Here is a 17,525-nt window from a genome sequence, read left to right as displayed (position 1 = left end):
CCTAGTGGCATAGAGACCTCGGACGATGCAAAAAACGAAATTGTAAAGAGAGTGGTGGGCCACACTTCCGCAGTCATGCCCCGCCACGTCTCCTAAATTGTGGCGCCTTTGTTTACGCGTTGTTTGTCCACGCGTGTCGAACGGACTCGGAAGCGTGTCTTTTAACTTGCTCTCAACCACCTCGTCCTCATTCCTACTACATAATGCCTGCGGTAACACGTCGGCGAACTGGCAACTTGCCACCTCCTCGTAATCCTGTCGGCTCTACTGACAATGATGATGAAGCTGATGGCGACCTGAATAATTTAGAGGGGCCACAGGTCTTCACTGGCAAGAGAGCGCGGGCTAGCACCAAAGCCAAAGCGTCCAAGGACAGTGAGGGTTTTGTAGACGACTCAGATGAAGAAGGAGAATACGGTGAAGAACAAGATGATGAGGACGATTATGCTGCTTCTGGTGCGTTTTCGCCTTAGCTAGGACCGGCGGTGCAGGAAGTGCATGCAGCTCAGGCTAACGTCTGCCTTTGTTCCACTACAGGCAAACGTCCCGCGAAGCGTCATAAAGTGGAGCCTTCTTCAAAGAGCAAGGCCACCCGCAAGAGAAAGGATACAGCGGTGAAGCCAGCTACGAATGGTACGAAGACGAAGCTTCGTGGTAATAGAGGGAAACTGCAGAATATGCTGACCATGCCCCTGGACATCTTCTACGAGGTATGCACGCTCTATGGATGCTTGATATCGAGCAGACTCGAACTGACCTGAACATGCTCTGGCCGCAGGTCTGCATGCTCTTGTCGCCAGCTGATCTCCTCAGTCTCGCTCGAACGAGCAAAGGCCTGCGTGAGATCCTGATGTCTCGTAGCAGTATCAGCGTGTGGAGATTTGCAAGGCGATCTCTACATCAAGCGAACCTTCATTGGGATCTTCCAATCGAGTTCTCAGAACCAGAATGGGCAGCTTTAGCTTTTGTACGGGCTTGCACCGTAGGTTTCTTCTCTTCATGTTGTGTATGACCATCTTAGTAACGACTATCTCATGAGCCAGGAATGCAACACCAAAAACGCTCACAGTGTTGAATGGTGCTTCAAACGCCGTCTTTGCATAGCCTGCAAGAAATCGAAGTAAAGCTTTCTTTTTTACCATCGATGAATAGGTCGCTAATATTGAGTGTTGTTGCCCTCTTCGCTATGTTAGCTACGTTTTTGAAGGCCGTTTCAAGGAAGAGTATCCGGACACAGACCCTGACGTTCTGAAGCTGCTCTCTTACACTCACAGTACGTCAACCTTCTCCATCCAAGATAAATTACACTAACGGGTGTATTACCGCAAAGTTGGAATATCGGGACGAGGACACCCCCCGAACAAGAAAAGGTATTTTTGGAGAAGCGATCTCGAGAGCATGGTGGAACACCGCGAAAAACTTCTCAAAGATGTTAACATGTGGAAAGTCGGCGCGATGGCTGCGTTAACTAAATTGGACACAGAAGCGGCCGAGGCGACTTTGCTCTTCATGAAGGTAAACGTCTGCTTATTTGATCTTCTCTTGCCTGACTAACGTTCGAGATATACAGGGTTGCAAAGACTTGGACCAATGGTATTCTGACTTCGAGACCTACCGGATTAATGAAGTGTATGAAGCTAAAAATGCTCGATTCAAAGCGTAAGTCAACTTTTGTTTCTGTATTGGACTAGGAATCTGACCGTATCGGACGATATTTAGGATCCAGACGCGCCTCCTCGCTTTAGGTTACGACAGAGAGGATGTCGATTCCTATGGGTTTGAAGAGCTCGGCGCAGTTGATTCGACTAAGCCACTCACAGAGCGCGGTAACCATCTCTTTCTTCCGTCTCTTCCTTGACATGTAAATCTGATCGAGGATGACCGCTCATGACGATTTCCGGTTTACCAGGCTGGAAACAGATCAGACCCGGACTAGAAGATTATTGTCAGAAACGGCGAGATGCACGCTTGGACGCCAGGTTCAGTCATACGCGCTTCATTCGCATCAAAAAGGCCATATGTCTCTATGCTGACTATCGCAGTCGTATCCTTCCATCAGAGTGGCTCTACCTGCCCACTCCGGAACAAGCCTGTCGTCTTCCTTGGTGCGCAGAGATCATCGAACAAAACTTAGAAACTGAGCTCCTGGACGCCGATTTTGACCTTCCGCTGACGAACCTTCCGTCCTCCGTCGAAGCATGGATTCGAGAGAAGAGGGATGCCCATATCGCCCTGTTGCCAGAGGAATATCGCGACGCTTTGCCCCCCACTGCTTCCATGATCCCCACAACCCTCACCTCTTCCTCCGTCGATGACGTTCGTCAAGGTCGATCTAACGGCGAGCTGCGTCCTTTCCTGGGGCCATTGGAGCTTGCCCTGGCTATCTTCCAAATCCATAAGGTCTTGGTGGCGAGAGATATGTGTAATGCGTGGAAGGGCCCCTTGCCCCTCGAGTTTTCATCTCTTGGATCAGGAGCCGTGCTGCAGATGCTGGAACTGGCTGGATTAGACCCGAAGACGACGACTGCAGTCGATTTCGATGCAGTCAACCATAGATTCTTTTGTCTCAGCTGTTGCGGCGCGGGCGATACGAAAGCAGAGACCTGGAGGTCCGCGGTACGTGTGATACCCATCTCGAACGTAGCCATCTCGTCACTTGATTGATGTCCTTCACTCTGCCCAGGTCGGACACCAACTGAGAGCCCCAAAGTCTACGCATGCAGTTCCCGCATGGAAGCTGGTCCCGCCCACGGAAGCCATTGGGATCAAGGAACGGGAAGGATCGATCGCAAACGCACCCCACGCTAATGAGTGTTACTGGCACTGCCAGCACTGTGTATTGCGCAAACCGATCTTGTATCGTCACTCGCCTGGGGAATTGAACATACAAGAATATATCAACACATCGTGGAATAGACAGAGCGCCGTGGAGCATGTTAGATCTGAGTGAGGGCACGATTCTTCCTCAGCTCTCGTTCTACTAAACTAATGCTTCGATACTTGCTTAGGCATGGTATTCCTGATCCTTCGCAGAATGACGTAGTCTACATGCCATACTGTGGGACAGTAGAGCCTGGGATACCCACAGTTTCGTATATCCCGGAGTCGGATGCTGCTGCCAAGGCTTGAGTGCTCGGAGGCGGGACACGGATGGATTCTTTTTCGCGATTCCGCCCCAGCATTTACATCTGTGCAGGCAATGGTATCGTGGATGCAGCCGGACATGGCTGCTTGACTGTCCATATGTAGAACTGCGGCGAACTCATGCGAAATATGTGCGTACGTATTGTAGGAATTTGTGTACGTTCAGTACTATTGTGAGTGACTTTGACGGAAGATCGCGATGGTCATTGTTTGTATGTAGTACATAGGCGAGTAGCGGCGAAAAAAGCTTTGTAGGCTGGGTTCGGGCTGGACATCAGCAATCCGCTACGATGAGAAGGATGAAAGATGTGACGCTCTTACCAGAGATCGACCTGGTCTGCCTCTCCTCAGCGCCCTTCGTCTTCTTCGCGTTCCCGACAATGGGCACAACCAGCCCCGTCGCCCTCCACAGCCTCAGCCTCCTCCGCCTCCGTTTCTTCCTCCTCCTCCTCCTCCTCCGCCTCCGCCTCCGCCTCTTCCTCTGTATCTTACGAATGGCAGTTCGTTGTATTTTTCCGCTTGGACCTCTTTGTCCGAAACCTTTCAATGGTGGTCTCAGGCGATGCATTAGGTCCTCAAGTGTTGGTACAGACATCGTACTTCGAACAAAATGTTCGCGAACTATTGTACATCATAACTTACAACACGGGCCTCGCCACCTCTGTCAAAGAAAGAAAGAAAACCGAAGAGCGTCCGGGTCAATCATACCAGCCGCCTCGTGAATCCTGTCGTCGCATCAGCAGCATTCGGCTCTTGAACCGGGACTCTATCGATCCTACCCTCCGCCACCGCCCTCCTAATCGTCCCCTCCCATCTCTCAAACCACTCGCCCTCCCTCGTCCCCTGCATAACCCTCCTGCTCCCATCTCCCCCCTCTCCTTCCGGTGCAGGCACAGAAGTCCATCGCTTAAGCGCATACGCCGCCCCTCCGACCTCCCACTTTCCGCCTCCACTTTCGTGAAACAGTTTGAAGAGGTAGATGAAGGGGTATATGAGCGTTATTATAAGGAGGAATTTGAGGCAGGGGTTGGAGAGGGCACGGGAGAGGGATGTGGAGGGGCGGATGGAGATGCGGGAGTTGCTGGTTAGGAAGGAGATTGTGAGCCGGGAATTGGAGAGTGGGGAGGGGGTGTAGTGGGGTCTGATGGAGAGGATGGCGAAACGGATGGCGCGGGTGAGGATGTCGGTGTTCCAGCCGTAGACGACCTATGTAGTTATCCAAAGGAAATATTGAACAAAACGGCAGCGACGAAGAAGAATAGGGAGGGACGTTACCTTCTCGTATGTGAACTCCTTGAGATATTTCGGACTAGAGCAATAGTCGTCCCCCCATTGTCGAAGCGTCCACGACGAATTAAGCACATCCCGCGCCCGTCCCCTCTCCCCCAACAACGCGCTCTGCTCCTCTTCTCCAGATCCATTCGTCCCATGTTCTTCTGGCCATGGTGCGACCCACGGCGGCAATCCCATCGCAATCCTCTCCTTGTCCCACTCCTTCGTCCTCTTAATCTCTACCCTCGTGGCCCTCCTCCGAGCCCCGCCTACAATAACCTCCTTCACCATCGTACCTCGATAGGCTGGCACTTCATCTCCTACCGTCCATTGTACGACCGAATTCGGAACGAGAGCTGGAGTCGCGTCGATGTAAAAGTCGAAATCTGTGACTTCTTCGGTGTAGGATTCGGTCTTCGTCTGCGATGAATTGGGATTCGAAGGGTCGGACTCGTGGACGAAGCGGGTGCGGTGTTCGGTATGTGTGGCTTTGCAATGTAAGAGGTAGGAGGGTGGTGTAGACAGTTGGGAGAGAAGGAAGCGATATAGGGCTTCACCTACACTAAGTAGTTCCATTCAATATACTTCTTGTGATGAGAAAGCAAGCGTGATACGCACCGTCGTCGTTCAAATGAGGATCATGCGAGACAATTGACCCATCGCTCGCGACGAAGAACTCAGCGTTGTAAGGTGCGAAGGACGGCGGAGGCTCTTCACCTCCAGCTGGTACGTATGCATCTGGATCGTCACTGAAGTTGAGTATCACGTCGTCCTTCGCGCTTTCTTCGAATGTTGGTGGGGGTGGCAGGCTAGGACCTGCAGTTGGCTGTTCGTCCTGTTCATCTGGGAAGCGTTTCGTTGAGTCAGGAATTGTGTCTTTCGAATTGGTGAATGTCATGAGGATAAGTTACAAGCTGAGAAAAAGCTGAGAACTGTAGGTGTGGTGGTGGGTCTGCACTTGTAGCGGTGTGCTTTGGTCACTCACAACCGCATGTGGCGTCGAGATCAGGTTGCACATGTTTGCACATGGTTGCTCGCGTCTGCGAGTGAAAATTCTGAATTCGAAGTTAGTACAAGCTCTCATTCGAGTTGCATTCGAGTACTTATGTACGGCTCGACCATGATAATCCCTACGATCTGGCAAGCCGACCTCGTCTTCCATTCCTGCTCTCACATTGGCGTCACTTGCCATGTCTTTGAAGCGACTTCCCCTTCTCTCTCTAGGCTCTGGGCTTGGGTCGAGCGTCCGCAGGGGCTAGTGCGTACTACGGCAAGATGGATGAGGATGAGGATTTAGAATTGGAGGCACTAGCCTAGTACGTAGCCGATCGTGGCATTGCATTTCGAAAAGACTCTCCAGTGACTCTGTGCGTCCATATCAACTGTAGTGGATGGAGTCGAATCCTCGCCACTTGAATGTCTACCGAGAAACTGGCTTTGTTGAGTTTGGACTTGATATCCGTCAATTCAAGCCGGATGTGATGAGTTCTTTTATGTTTAGATCGTGGGCTGCACTCAGCTCATCCGACTGGAGCTGTGGCTCAGAACGCTGACTCCATAGCTCTGCAGTCTTGTTAGGCTTCGTGATATGTATCTCTGTAGTCGAGGAGGCGATGATTATATATGCAATTTATCGGGCAATACTGTAGGATGTCATAAGAGTATGAGAAGATGATGAAAGTAGAAGGTGAGCTCACGTCATTGACATTTTTACTTCAGCGGCGCTGACGGGGATACGAGTATTCGCGAGGTATATGGCAGTCGATGAATTTAGAGTTGCTGTCATGTTCTTCGTACGTCTTATATTCTATCTTATACTGGTACCGCCCCACTATCCGACAGGCTGCTGTCTCTGTCATAACTCTATCCTCTATCCTTCCGACTCTCATACTTTCGTCAGTTCATACAGGCTGATGGTGTCGGGGTCAAGGCGAGACACACTATGCGGTATCGCATCATTCAGTTGGGATATGACCTGTGTTCGTAGATTCAGACTCGACGAGGTACTGCGCTGGTGAATGGTAAGCTGAGGACACAACAAGGCCGCAGGCCATGAGTAGTGACTCAAAGATGGCATCCGTATGTTATCATATATATATTCCATCCTCAGAATCGTCGGAACGACTCGAAGACAGCCATACTTTGAGCTATAGGTCACGCTGTCAACAGCTGTCAACTTGTAATGGGCACTGGGCCACAGACACCGACGCCACCCAACGCCCCCGTGTCAGGGTCTTTGTTGACACATTGTTTGGCGCGTCGTGCTTCAACTTGCTTTGGCCCTCACTACGATCTTGCTTTCAACCACCACCTCGCATCGAAATTATATCTCCCCAACTCTCACACAACCAATCCCTCTCTATGTCTGGAATAAAAACTCGTTCGACCATGTCCCGTCGTCCCGATCCGGACACAAACAGCGACATTAGCACACGCACTCGTGCCAGTCCGAGTAGCTCGAGTAACTCAGACACGATCTCCAGCACTGCTCTCGATGCCGTTCACGCGTCCAATATTCGTAACAGGAGAAAAAGAGGCCGTTCAACTTCTGGTGCGTTTCGTCTCCGTATGCGATCTCATTTATGACCGAAGACACTAATGCCGTGGCTTTTCGCTCCAGGAGAACGTCCTCTCAAGCACCGAAGTCTCGCAAATTCTACGACGTGTACGACCGTAGACATCGCTCATGATGAAGAAGGAGACGAAATAGACGTGCAAGCCCCAGAGATCATCAAGGCAAACCTGTCAAATATGCCGGCTGACATAGTTTTCGAGGTACGCTCTTCCATTATCTCTTGATCATGGCCGCTTATATATATCGCATCGACATTCGGCCAATATGATAGATTTGTAGATACGGATCGCCGAATGGACTATTAAGCCTTGCTCGCACCTCTAAAAGCTTGCGCGAGATTCTCATGTCGCGTTCAAGCATAACCGTTTGGAAGAGTAGTAGGCAGACAATATTCTTACCCATCCCAGACCCACCCACCGTCGTTGCAGAGCCAATGCTAGCTGCATTGATATACGATCAGTTTTGTTCTGTGAGCTCCATTTCGCTGTTTGATGAATCTGATATTGACCGCTGACTGTTCTTCCATTACAAGAAATGTGTCCAGTCCACCCCTAAAGAGCCTTGTTGGTCGCTTCTTTCTCGCTTCTGTGACGAATGCCAGCGCACATGGTTAGTCTTCCCCCTCGTCTTCCTGGATACGCGCTCATCTCTGCACTGCTTCGTGATTTAGCCTCACCTCGCAGAATGATTATGGGTTGAAGAAAAGTCGCACCGAAGATACTGTATGGCAATTAGTCGCCTGTTGCGGGGAACCCAGTGCGCTCCAATTATTGTTGCAGTCTCGTTCGTAACTGAAGATGTCTTCCTCCTCTGACAGCATCGGGGTACGGAGTCCAATACCAGCGCAAAGATCTAGATGGGACTATCGCCCTCCTCTCAAAATATACACAAGCTGTCATAAGGGGGAAGAGAGGATCCAAGCGTGCATTACAGAAATTTGTCAGTGAAAGGAAAAAGGCCGTTGAAGCCTTGAACGAAGTAAGTCCTCCTCCTTTCTAATGTTTTCCCCTTTCTTGTCATTGCGAAGGTCGGGGTGCTGACTGTTTTGTGTGAAGCTGGATGATCGCATGAGAGCGTGGGTCATCAAATGCCGCAAGCTTCAGGCTGCCAGACTCAGAGCGTGAGTATCCTTTCAGCTATCGATGTGCGAGTCTCTTTGTGACACTCATCTTTGTGCAGCATCCGCGTTCGCTTCATACAAGAACGCCACCCCGATCGTGAATTTATCACCAATGAGCTTCTTCTAAGCATTGAGTGCGTCAAATCAATAAAACCTCTGTCGGAGGAAGGTAAGCGGTATCTGAATCTACGCTTTATCATCGCACAAACAAAGTGGTTCTTTTACTTCTTCCAGAATGGGTCGGTATTTGCCCGAAGATTTGCTTTCGCCTTCACAACGTTCGGAAGGAACGAGAAGTGGCTCAAGCTCAGATCTGGAAAAACGCCAGAATCGGATATCACTGCTTGTGCCGACAGAGGATCCGTCCATCGGACTGGTGCTGCCTTCCCTCCCCCGAACATTTCCCTAACAGGCACTTCTATAAACCTCCTCCCAAGATTCCAATTCAGAAGATGAGCATCGAGGAGCTCATACCACCGATCCTCGAGAAACTGAAACAGTGGGTCACAACATACCATTGTGACGATGGCATTTTTCTCCCGACGGCCCATCAAAACCTGGTGATGCAGCCCGATGTATGCGACGTCCTTCGGGAATACAGCAATGACGGCGCAGTGAGCCGCAAACTCACTCTCAACATGGGCGCCCTCGATCTCGCTATATCGGTTTTCTGGTCGGACCGTCATGACGGTCCGATACTCATCTCCCGGGACGTCTGCCTTCGAAACAAAACGGCTTCCGAACACCCTTACTTTTGCCAGTGGGGGTCTAAATCCGCGGAGGAAATCATCAGGCTAGTAAAAGAGGACCGGGGGATAACTGCGGAAAAAATGGATGAAAAGGATCATCGATTCCTCTGCTTGAATTGCCATCGCGTTAACGGGGGAAGTTGGGAAGGAGCGAAGGTACATACGTGGAGGACTGCCGTATGTCGCTTTACGGCCGATACCCAATTGTTATACTCTCAACTGACAGTGTTTTTCCCCCTGATAAGGTTGAACACGATGTATCAATGCACACACATTCGTTGTCGAACGGGTCACCTATCCCTAGCTGGCGCCTACTTGACTCGGCAGAAGCGAATGCTGTCAAGGCTAGGGAAAGGACGATTGCGTCTTCCGAGTTCGTTCACACACCTGCGTGGTATTGCCAACACTGTGACAACGCATCGGCATCTACCTTACCGGATTCGGAGACGCTGACAGGTATCGGTGTCGACGACGGCTGGACATATGATGGAGTGATAGAGCATATTATGGAGACGTACGTTTCACGAACCAGTCCACCATCATGTCGTCGTATTGATTATAGGCTCCGAATAGGCACGAAATCGCGGAACCGGTTCATCGGAAAGATTTCGTGTTCTTCTCAACCTCGCACGAACAGCTAGTGCTGAGGACACCGCTCGAACTGGTCGACTACGAAGTAGCTTCAGACGCTTGACCTGGGTGCTCCTATACTATACGACCCGCCCTAGATTTTGTTTTCATAGATATCTTCTTTTCATACTTTCGGGCCGCTCACCGTGTTATCTGCTACGTCTGCCTACAGTGCTTAGTACTTTAAGGCTACTTCAGGGGGGAAAATCACGGTTCCACCGCAAACTGTGGCACTGCTATTGGGGGACCGTTTGGAGCGGTCGCGTCAATGAGAGAGCCTGTGCGCGTTGTAACCATATCCGATTGCACCACAAGCCCCTGAGTTCACTCAAAGATCATTAAAGCCAAGGGATCATACACGAACTCCCAAATAAGAGCGTACAATGGCTTCGCCAAACCAGGCATCGGCATTTGCCGAACCCATCGATGTTCAATTGAACGCGCGGCCGCCAATTGCCGAACACCTTCGTTTGTCAACATCCGGGTCCAAGCGCAGACACAAGACACAGTGACACAGGCACGCGAGTTGCTTTTTGTCTTCGTAATACAAATTCCCGCACTTTCGCTGGTATGTCTCTTTACACCTCTTTGCCCTGGCCCCTTTGGGCGTACCCCCTGTGCGCCCTCGCCCTTCTTCTTCTATCTGCTCGTCTTGCTCTGGGATTCTTCCACTTTCTCTGTGGTATCAACGTACCCTGGCTCAACAATATGGCGTCTTCCAATGCTGCTGGCAGCTCTACGACAGTCCTTCCCGGGGACAGCGGCTGCAAGACCACTCCTCGCCGCCGTACTAAGTCAAGCGCTCAGCCTTTCGCGGCCAGCCCTGCTCTTGTAGCACGCGACACAGAATATCGCGAGATGGCCAACGAGATGAAGGATGTTACAGTAGGCCCTATGCCTTTCGACGACTTTCTCGCCCGCTACATGCCGGCCCATAAGCGTGTCCCGGGAGAGAAATGGTTTCGTACCAAGTCGGAAGAGCTCCGGAACATAGGTTACACGGAGGATCAGTTCGTATGTTCTTTCACCATGATCTTTGTTTGACTTCAAATTGAATCGTGCGCTGTTGGGGGAATTTTATGTAGATCACGGCCGTAAAGGACTCAGGACTCTGCCAGAATCTGGAATTCGTCAACACGACGACTCGTCCTGACCCGAAATATAGACCTGCAAGAAAGGTCGACATCTCTGTATACGCGAAGAAGGGCACCACACCTAATTACTGCAACTGGAGTAAGAATATCCTCCCCGCAGAGCGTAAGGAAAAGCAACAGGACCCGTTTCGTGACACACCGGTCGGCGGGAAGGATAAGGATCGAAAGGAGCAGACATTTTACAGATGCACCGACGAGGCAATGAAGACATACGGCCAGGTCATTTCGTACTGTGTTGCCATGCGCGAATGCCAAGACCGCACCCACTGCTTCGCTCTTCTCATTCTAGGAAACCGATACGTGCGCGTCCTCCGATGGGACCAGGTCGGCGTCATCGTCACCGAGCGGATCGACGTCCTGGACCACCCTGAGAAGTTCGGTAAATTCCTTTGGCTTTTTGACGGTCTTTCGGACAGCGAGCGCGGTATAGACCCGACGATATCCCCAGCCACAAAAGCACACAAGGATGCGGCTTGGGAGCTTCTTACTCAAAAGTTCGGTATCCCGCCACACTCGAAGCAGAGCCTCCGCCAGTTCGAGGTTCGAGATCCCACATTACGCGAAACACGCATCTACATCGCCGGCAATCCTCGTTGGTCCGTTCGCTCTCCCCTCGGCCGCGGTACTCGCGGCTTCTTTGCGTACGGTGTCACCGAAAAGCGTCTGGTATACCTCAAGGACACTTGGCGTATCGACACGCCCGAGTTCGAGCGCGAAGGTGATACTTACCGACGGCTAAAAGAGAGGCTCAAAGCGTATGAGGTGGAGCCCTTCGTACCCACGTTATTGTGCGACGGCGACGTCCCTGGGCAAGCTACCATTACGCAAGACTATAAGGACGAGTGGTGGTGCTTCCGAACGGAGGGACTGCAACGCCATCAGCATTACCGCCTGGTGTTCCGCGAGATCGGCCATAATCTGTGGGAGTTCAGGCATATCAAGGAGGTCTGTCAAGCTATCTACGAAGCACTGCGAGGTCTGTCATTGTTTATATTTGCCTTTCCATCAACGTTTCCGCTGACACTGACTTGAATATCTGTAGTCCACCGGGTAGCTCTGGACCAATTTGGAATCCTTCACCGTGACATCAGTCCTGGGAATATTCTCATCGGCGAAGATGGCCACGGCTTGTTGATCGACTGGGATCTTGCCAGGCAGGTGCCGAGACCCGGAAACACCCTCGAAGACGAGCAAGACGAAGTGGCTATCAGGAAATATCTCAAACCCGGTTCATCGTCCTCGGCTTCCTCTGCAGGTGACCTCGCGCCGACGCGCGCATCTCGCTCCTCTTCCTCCAAAGTACGACACTTTGACGACGAATACTGGTTTCCGGCCCTTACTCCTCTCCATCGTCGACGTTTATGCCGATCGGTATGTCCATTCTTTACTCCTCTATTCAAGTCTCGCATCCCGTATTCAACTTCAGTTATGTAGGGAGCCTGGCAGTTTATATCTGGTCTTCTTCTTAAGGATCCTGCTAAGGATCACGAGCGTGCTGACGACCTCGAATCAAGTCTCTACGTCCTACTCTATGTAGCTTTCCGGTATCAAAAAAGCTCCCTGAGCGATGAAGACCTCGCTACGGAGATGGAAGAGCTCTTTGACAAATTTCGTGTCACTCGAGGTGTCCATTCCGGTGGCAAAGGCAAAGAGTCATTCCTCAGCAGCAAGACCCTACCGCCCGAGGTCATCACGGCGTCCTTTCCCGTCGCCCTTGCCCGCCTCATTAACAAGCTTCGGACAGTATTCGCCAAGCTCTACACTAGTCGTCCTGAGCAACTAGATACTGTGGATCATGCGGATAAGGAAGGCGTGCAGAAGCAATGGGAGCTCTACAACGATGACCAAAAACGAGCGAGAGCGACGCTCAGCACTTCAGACGAGGTCATCGCGATATTCAAGAGATTCCTAGATATGCCAGATAGTGATTGGGGGGAAGACCAGCCATCCAAAGATCGCCTTGAGCGACTGTGGATAAGTGAAGAAACGGTGGACAACAAGCGTCAGCGTGAACAGTTGCAGGAGATTCTGATGGCCAATAAGAAGAGGGCCACGGGGGCGGGAATCCACAGTGGATGAGTCGGGAGAGATTTATAGATTTTTATCTGCACCGAGAAGTAGCGTACTTGCTGCGGCTTGGCCTTTACTTTGTACTTCATAGCCTCTTCCATTTCATACTTTGCCTGGATCGTGTACATTGCCCGTGTCGCTACACATACGCAGCGCCACATTATGTGTCTTTTTACATATAAACTTCTCTTATCTCTTATTCTCGATGTTTACTCTATTGGGATCCCTTGCGAATGATCGTTGCCCGAGAACTTTTCAAAAATCTGACCGTCATCGATAAACTCATGGAGTTCGTAGACAAGCGCCACATTTCGCACCAATTTCGCACGAACCGCCGTCGTTCGGCTCGCCACTCGTTTTGCCTCATTCCACTCTCACCCCTACCATCATCTCCTTACTCAACGCTATTTGGAATTCCTTATGTTCATCCTCGTTTCTCATTAGTCTTGCAGAATATATAGCATTCTCAATATGTCTAAAGGTCTCAGCGACAAGGCGAAGGGAAAGCAGCGCGCCGTCGAGCCCGTCGAAGAGCCGCCTTCACGCGACCTCATGGTTCGGTTCACGGAAGGTGTCCCAGACCTCACCATTCGAGTCGCGAAGAAGGACTCTGTACGAGACGTCAAGAACAACGTGCGCCCTTTCTTTATTCTCCGAAATACCACTTCACTCTAGACAAACGTACTCAAATCGTTGGCGTGTGCAGATTCGCTTAGCTCGCCCGCAACTCAAAGACCGGCGCTTGCGCCTCATTCAATCCGGACGACTACTCACGGACGGGACTTTCTTGTACTCATGGCTCGCTTCTCTTGAAGAACGACAACGGAGAGCTAATGCTGCACGAGTGAGTGCCGGGGACGAAGACCTGGAAGTGCTGGGAGGGTCTGGAGTAAGGGAAGGGACGAGGCTGGATGGGGGCGGTGGTGGGGCAGAAAACGGCCAAGGAGATGGAAATGGAGATGGAGATGCGACGAAGGCGGCAGCGAGTAGTATAGCATGGTTACACTGCTCTGTTGGGCCGAAGATGGAGGAAGGAGAGACGGAGGATGAGTTGAAACAGCAGGTGCGTTCTTGTTCGCGAACGACGTGTCATCCGTCATCTAAATGATGGAGAGGCTGCCGACCTCTGGACACATCCTCATCGATTATTTATCATAACTAAGATTGCGTGCGGATGCTGCATCTTATTCTGACCTGGCTACGTTTGCTTTATGCAGGAGGCACAGCTAAAACCGCTCAGAGGGTTTGACCGTTTAGCTTCTGCAGGCTTCTCAGAATTGGACATCGCGAATTTCAGGCGCCAATTCCACTCTCGAACCTCGACAGATTACCTCTCAACGACAGAAGAGTTCGAGAATGAAGAAGCGTGTAAGTGTACCCACTATAATTACTCAACTGCACACCTTCACCTCTGGCCATGCTCATTGAATTACCACAGACGAAGAACATGCTCGCGCTCTCGAAGAGCAGTGGATAGATTCCATGGACAATCCGGCCACAGCATCTATATCCCAGAGCTCATCAGGTGCTAGCGCCAGCTCCGCTATGCTACATGGGATTCTCGTCGGATTCTTCTTTCCACTCATGCCCCTATTCTTCTTCCGGGAGTCCAAAACTACGGCCGTGTTTTGGAACAACGGGGAAGCAGTGGAGGGGATGGGAAGCGTTGTGTTTTCGTACGCTGATCTTCTACTTTCTATCTTGACAAATGTGTGGCTGTCCTGACATCGGGCTTTACTTTATTAGACGGCGGATGCAAATGGGTTTGGTCGTTGGTTTAATTGCTAACATTTGTTTTGGATTCTGGAGGTACCTCTGGGGCTCCATATGATTCTTGGTTAAGTTATTACCTTTCTACTCGTATGGGATGGTTACGAATGGAGTATTTATTGCCTCTCCGTTCGCCTCTATGTCTGCTCGATCCTCGTGAGAGACCGCAGAACACCACCGTCTGGGGTGGTCGCGAGTATTGGTCCTGCTGGATTCTCTCAGAGTGTCTCCCCGTTTGTCTTCAAACCCTCTCAGCTGCATCCATATAAATGGCGATGTCGTCATCGTTCTCAGCGGCCACTCACGATTGGTGATTGTAACGCATCTCAGCTTCTCATTTGAGCTCGACATACACTGCGACGTATGAGCTTCTTTTCTACAGAAGCCGAATGAACTATCTTGGAATAAGTCTTACGGGACGGAGCAGAACCATAGCGTCCGATGGATCTGATACTACTCATGAGTAGAGGTCGTGTTATCGGTTATCGACGACGAATGACCTTTCCGACGCTCACACCCTCGCTTGACCGGCGGCGACCCGCCATATAAATGCGACATCCTTGTCTTAAGATAACCTTCGACCTTTTCCCCTTTCGCTGCCGCTGGTTTATATCTTTCACTAGGCCACCATGAGCATCTCTACTGCTGAGTTCTTGTCACGTTATACCGAGAAGACATTTCGTCCAGGCGAGGACAAGTTCTTCGAAGGTGTTCTCGACGCATTCCAACTGCATGTCAAGGCAGTCGAAGAAGCTCCAGGTAAGTGACTCTCATTTTCTACTGGAGTTGTTCGTGTTTTTACTGAAAGACAAACTGCAGAATACTTTCCTCCAGTGGACTTTGAACGCTTCCCTCGAGGCCCTATCACCCGTCCGCCACCCTCCGAGAATACCAACAATGCCTGGGCCCACAAATGCACCGTCGTCGCCAACCCGCCCATCGCCAACGGCCTTCTCTCAGGCCGCACCATTATCTTGAAAGACAACATCACCCTCGCCGCCGTTCCTTGCCTCATGGGCACCGCAAACTTCACGGATTGGATTCCGAAGACCGACGCCACCATCGCCACCCGTATCCTCGAAGCTGGAGGAACTATCGTCGGAAAGGCGGTATGCGAGAATTTCTCGTTGAGTGGGGTTTCGGCGACAGCGGCGACAGGCCCGGTGGATAATCCTTGGGCGAAGGGATATAATGCTGGGGGATCGAGTTCTGGGTGTGGGAGTCTGATTGGGTGTGGCGAGGTGGAGATGGGGATGGGGGGAGATCAAGGTGGAAGTATCAGGTTGCCTGCGGCTTGGTGTGGAGTTTATGGTCTGAAGTGAGTCAGGCAGTTGTCTGCTTTTGGGCTCCCGAGCTAATTTTATAATCCTGAAGGCCAACACGAGGACTCGTTCCCTACACTGGAGTAAGTCGAGCTTTGGGCTTTTCCAACACTCAAGGGCTGACTCGATAATTTTGCAGATCGCAGCATTGGATCCTTCGGTAGACCACACAGGTTCGTTCATACTTTACCGGTTCTAGTCGAGGTCTCTAGCTTATGTCCTTGTCCAGGACCGATGACGAGGACGGCGCTCGATAACGCACTCCTACTTCAAGTAACTGCTGGCACAGATGGTATCGACGATCGTCAAGTCAACTGTCCACCGACCTCCTTGCTCCCATCCTACCATACCTCCCTTCTCTCGTTCTCTGCCAAAGTGTCGCCTTCCAACCCCAAACCTCTCACCGGCATGAAACTTGGCCTCCTCAAAGAAGGGCTCGAAGTTCCTGGTATCGATCCGGCCATGGTCTCAGCCGTCAAAGACACAGCAAAGAGGTTCGAAGAGCTCGGGGCGGAAATAGTCGATGTTAGTGTGCCAGAGCATGGCGTGCTGGGGTCTGCGGTATGGCATATTATTTCGCATATGGGGTGTGCAAAGGAGGTGTTCGAAGGAAGTACGAACGGGAGGGTCGGGCTGCAGTTGACTGATCTGCAGGAGAAGATGCAAGGGTGGGATTCGCCGGAAAGGTTCGAGCAGGTGAGTGTGTGGCGCGCCACAGGGGCTTATCGCGTTCGGTTCCGTCCCGCTGACGGCGTCTCGTATCCTCGCCGATAGCTTTCTACTCGAGCGAAGGGCTTCTACCTCAGCGGAAAGTATCTATGGGAATCTCATCCGACCATCCTTGGAAAGGCGACGAACCTCGCTCTCGCCGTTCGAGGGGCATACAACCGTGCCCTCTCCACTGTCGATGCCCTTCTCCTTCCGACGGTCCAAAGCGTGGCTCGCAAACTACCTTCAGACAGCATCGAGGCTGGCGCGAAGGCGTACTCTATCACTGGGAACACTTGTACCTTCGATATCACAGGACACCCTGCGCTCAGTATGCCGGTGGGATTTTTGCCTTCGTTGGACGGGGACGAGGACGTGAAGCTGCCGGCGGCGGCGCAGTTGGTGGGGAAGTTTTGGGACGAGCTCACGATGTATAAGTTTGCGTATGCGTTTGAACAGAATTTTGATTGGAAGAAGTTGTAGGTACGTACGGTCTCGGCGTGAATCGAGCCCGCCGTCTTTCGGTTTTGATCACTGTTGACCTAGATCTTAATACAGGAATGCAGCATGGCTCATACAGGTCTGTTCTTTGTATACGGTGGAGATGCACCTACTGTTCCAATGTCCTCTTGGTTCGGGACAATCTAGATCGGGGCTGGCTCATGCACACCGTACTGCGCCGCTCTACGTGAACCAAGTCTTGAACGTTGGTGTCACCTATTTGTGTCTGTCGCACCATCGCAAAAGTTCTCCGCCCACTCCTCTGAGATTCTCACCCTATCAACTCAGTCTGACACATGACTCAGGATTGACTGCACACATTATAAAGCTCGCTCATCTCAGTTGTAGAAGACCCACATCTTCTCCGTCGGAACTAAGGGTTATTGACAGGCTCTGCCAGACACAACTTCCATTTATCAGTACAGTGACCTTGCGATTCTACGAGTTCGCACGTTACTTGAAACAGGCTTTGAAAGCACTTGATCTTATGATCGGCATGCATTGTTATAT

At 51.3% G+C, this 17,525-nt stretch overlaps 6 protein-coding genes across 6 annotated transcripts; 5 read left to right on the top strand and 1 right to left on the bottom strand.

The window, feature by feature from the left end:
• Positions 1-203: 203 nt before the first annotated feature.
• STEHIDRAFT_161615 (uncharacterized protein) lies at positions 204-3,129 on the top strand (the record flags this gene model as incomplete). The annotated part of the gene is made up of 11 exons (XM_007309198.1): positions 204-456; positions 538-710; positions 779-982; positions 1,044-1,120; positions 1,194-1,273; positions 1,331-1,515; positions 1,571-1,659; positions 1,720-1,826; positions 1,910-2,616; positions 2,684-2,946; positions 3,009-3,129. 11 exons carry the CDS (start codon positions 204-206, stop codon positions 3,127-3,129), a joined length of 2,259 nt encoding a protein of 752 aa, XP_007309260.1.
• Positions 3,130-3,807: 678 nt separating this feature from the next.
• Positions 3,808-5,314, bottom strand: STEHIDRAFT_103843 (uncharacterized protein; the record flags this gene model as incomplete). Its single annotated transcript, XM_007309197.1, has 3 exons — positions 3,808-4,350; positions 4,420-4,973; positions 5,035-5,314. 3 exons carry the CDS (start codon positions 5,312-5,314, stop codon positions 3,847-3,849), a joined length of 1,338 nt encoding a protein of 445 aa, XP_007309259.1. The 3' UTR covers positions 3,808-3,846.
• A 1,508-nt stretch (positions 5,315-6,822) lies between these two features.
• STEHIDRAFT_142096 (uncharacterized protein) lies at positions 6,823-9,554 on the top strand (the record flags this gene model as incomplete). The annotated part of the gene is made up of 11 exons (XM_007309196.1): positions 6,823-6,967; positions 7,037-7,191; positions 7,263-7,460; positions 7,524-7,600; positions 7,662-7,747; positions 7,809-7,969; positions 8,047-8,111; positions 8,171-8,280; positions 8,346-9,016; positions 9,106-9,374; positions 9,434-9,554. The coding sequence occupies exons 2-11, from the start codon at positions 7,168-7,170 to the stop codon at positions 9,552-9,554; spliced, it is 1,782 nt and encodes a 593-aa protein (XP_007309258.1). The 5' UTR covers positions 6,823-6,967; positions 7,037-7,167.
• Positions 9,555-10,198: 644 nt separating this feature from the next.
• Positions 10,199-12,723, top strand: STEHIDRAFT_161612 (uncharacterized protein; the record flags this gene model as incomplete). The annotated part of the gene is made up of 4 exons (XM_007309195.1): positions 10,199-10,504; positions 10,576-11,620; positions 11,687-12,015; positions 12,079-12,723. 4 exons carry the CDS (start codon positions 10,199-10,201, stop codon positions 12,721-12,723), a joined length of 2,325 nt encoding a protein of 774 aa, XP_007309257.1.
• A 378-nt stretch (positions 12,724-13,101) lies between these two features.
• On the top strand, positions 13,102-14,620 carry STEHIDRAFT_149866 (uncharacterized protein). Its single transcript, XM_007309194.1, has 5 exons — positions 13,102-13,347; positions 13,421-13,777; positions 13,932-14,082; positions 14,153-14,390; positions 14,461-14,620. The coding sequence occupies exons 1-5, from the start codon at positions 13,186-13,188 to the stop codon at positions 14,543-14,545; spliced, it is 993 nt and encodes a 330-aa protein (XP_007309256.1). The 5' UTR covers positions 13,102-13,185; the 3' UTR covers positions 14,546-14,620.
• Positions 14,621-15,113: 493 nt separating this feature from the next.
• Positions 15,114-16,997, top strand: STEHIDRAFT_161610 (amidase signature enzyme; the record flags this gene model as incomplete). The annotated part of the gene is made up of 6 exons (XM_007309193.1): positions 15,114-15,243; positions 15,304-15,802; positions 15,859-15,889; positions 15,946-15,979; positions 16,036-16,502; positions 16,581-16,997. The coding sequence occupies 6 exons, from the start codon at positions 15,114-15,116 to the stop codon at positions 16,995-16,997; spliced, it is 1,578 nt and encodes a 525-aa protein (XP_007309255.1).
• Between the last annotated feature and the right edge of the window lie 528 nt (positions 16,998-17,525).

The sequence above is a fragment of the Stereum hirsutum genome (assembly GCF_000264905.1).
Source record: "Stereum hirsutum FP-91666 SS1 unplaced genomic scaffold STEHIscaffold_17, whole genome shotgun sequence".
NCBI lineage: Eukaryota > Fungi > Basidiomycota > Agaricomycetes > Russulales > Stereaceae > Stereum > Stereum hirsutum.
The sequence above is the reverse complement of the archived record's forward strand: the minus strand, read 5'-3'. Positions and strand labels throughout refer to the sequence as shown.

Bases quoted from the DNA above. Each gene is read 5' to 3' on its own strand.
- STEHIDRAFT_149866 (XM_007309194.1), top strand. From the start codon at position 13,186: ATGTCTAAAGGTCTCAGCGACAAGGCGAAGGGAAAGCAGCGCGCCGTC. The intron at 13,778-13,931 runs GTGCGTTCTTGT...TGCTTTATGCAG, and splicing joins AGGATGAGTTGAAACAGCAG to GAGGCACAGCTAAAACCGCT. The intron at 14,083-14,152 runs GTAAGTGTACCC...GAATTACCACAG, and splicing joins GTTCGAGAATGAAGAAGCGT to ACGAAGAACATGCTCGCGCT.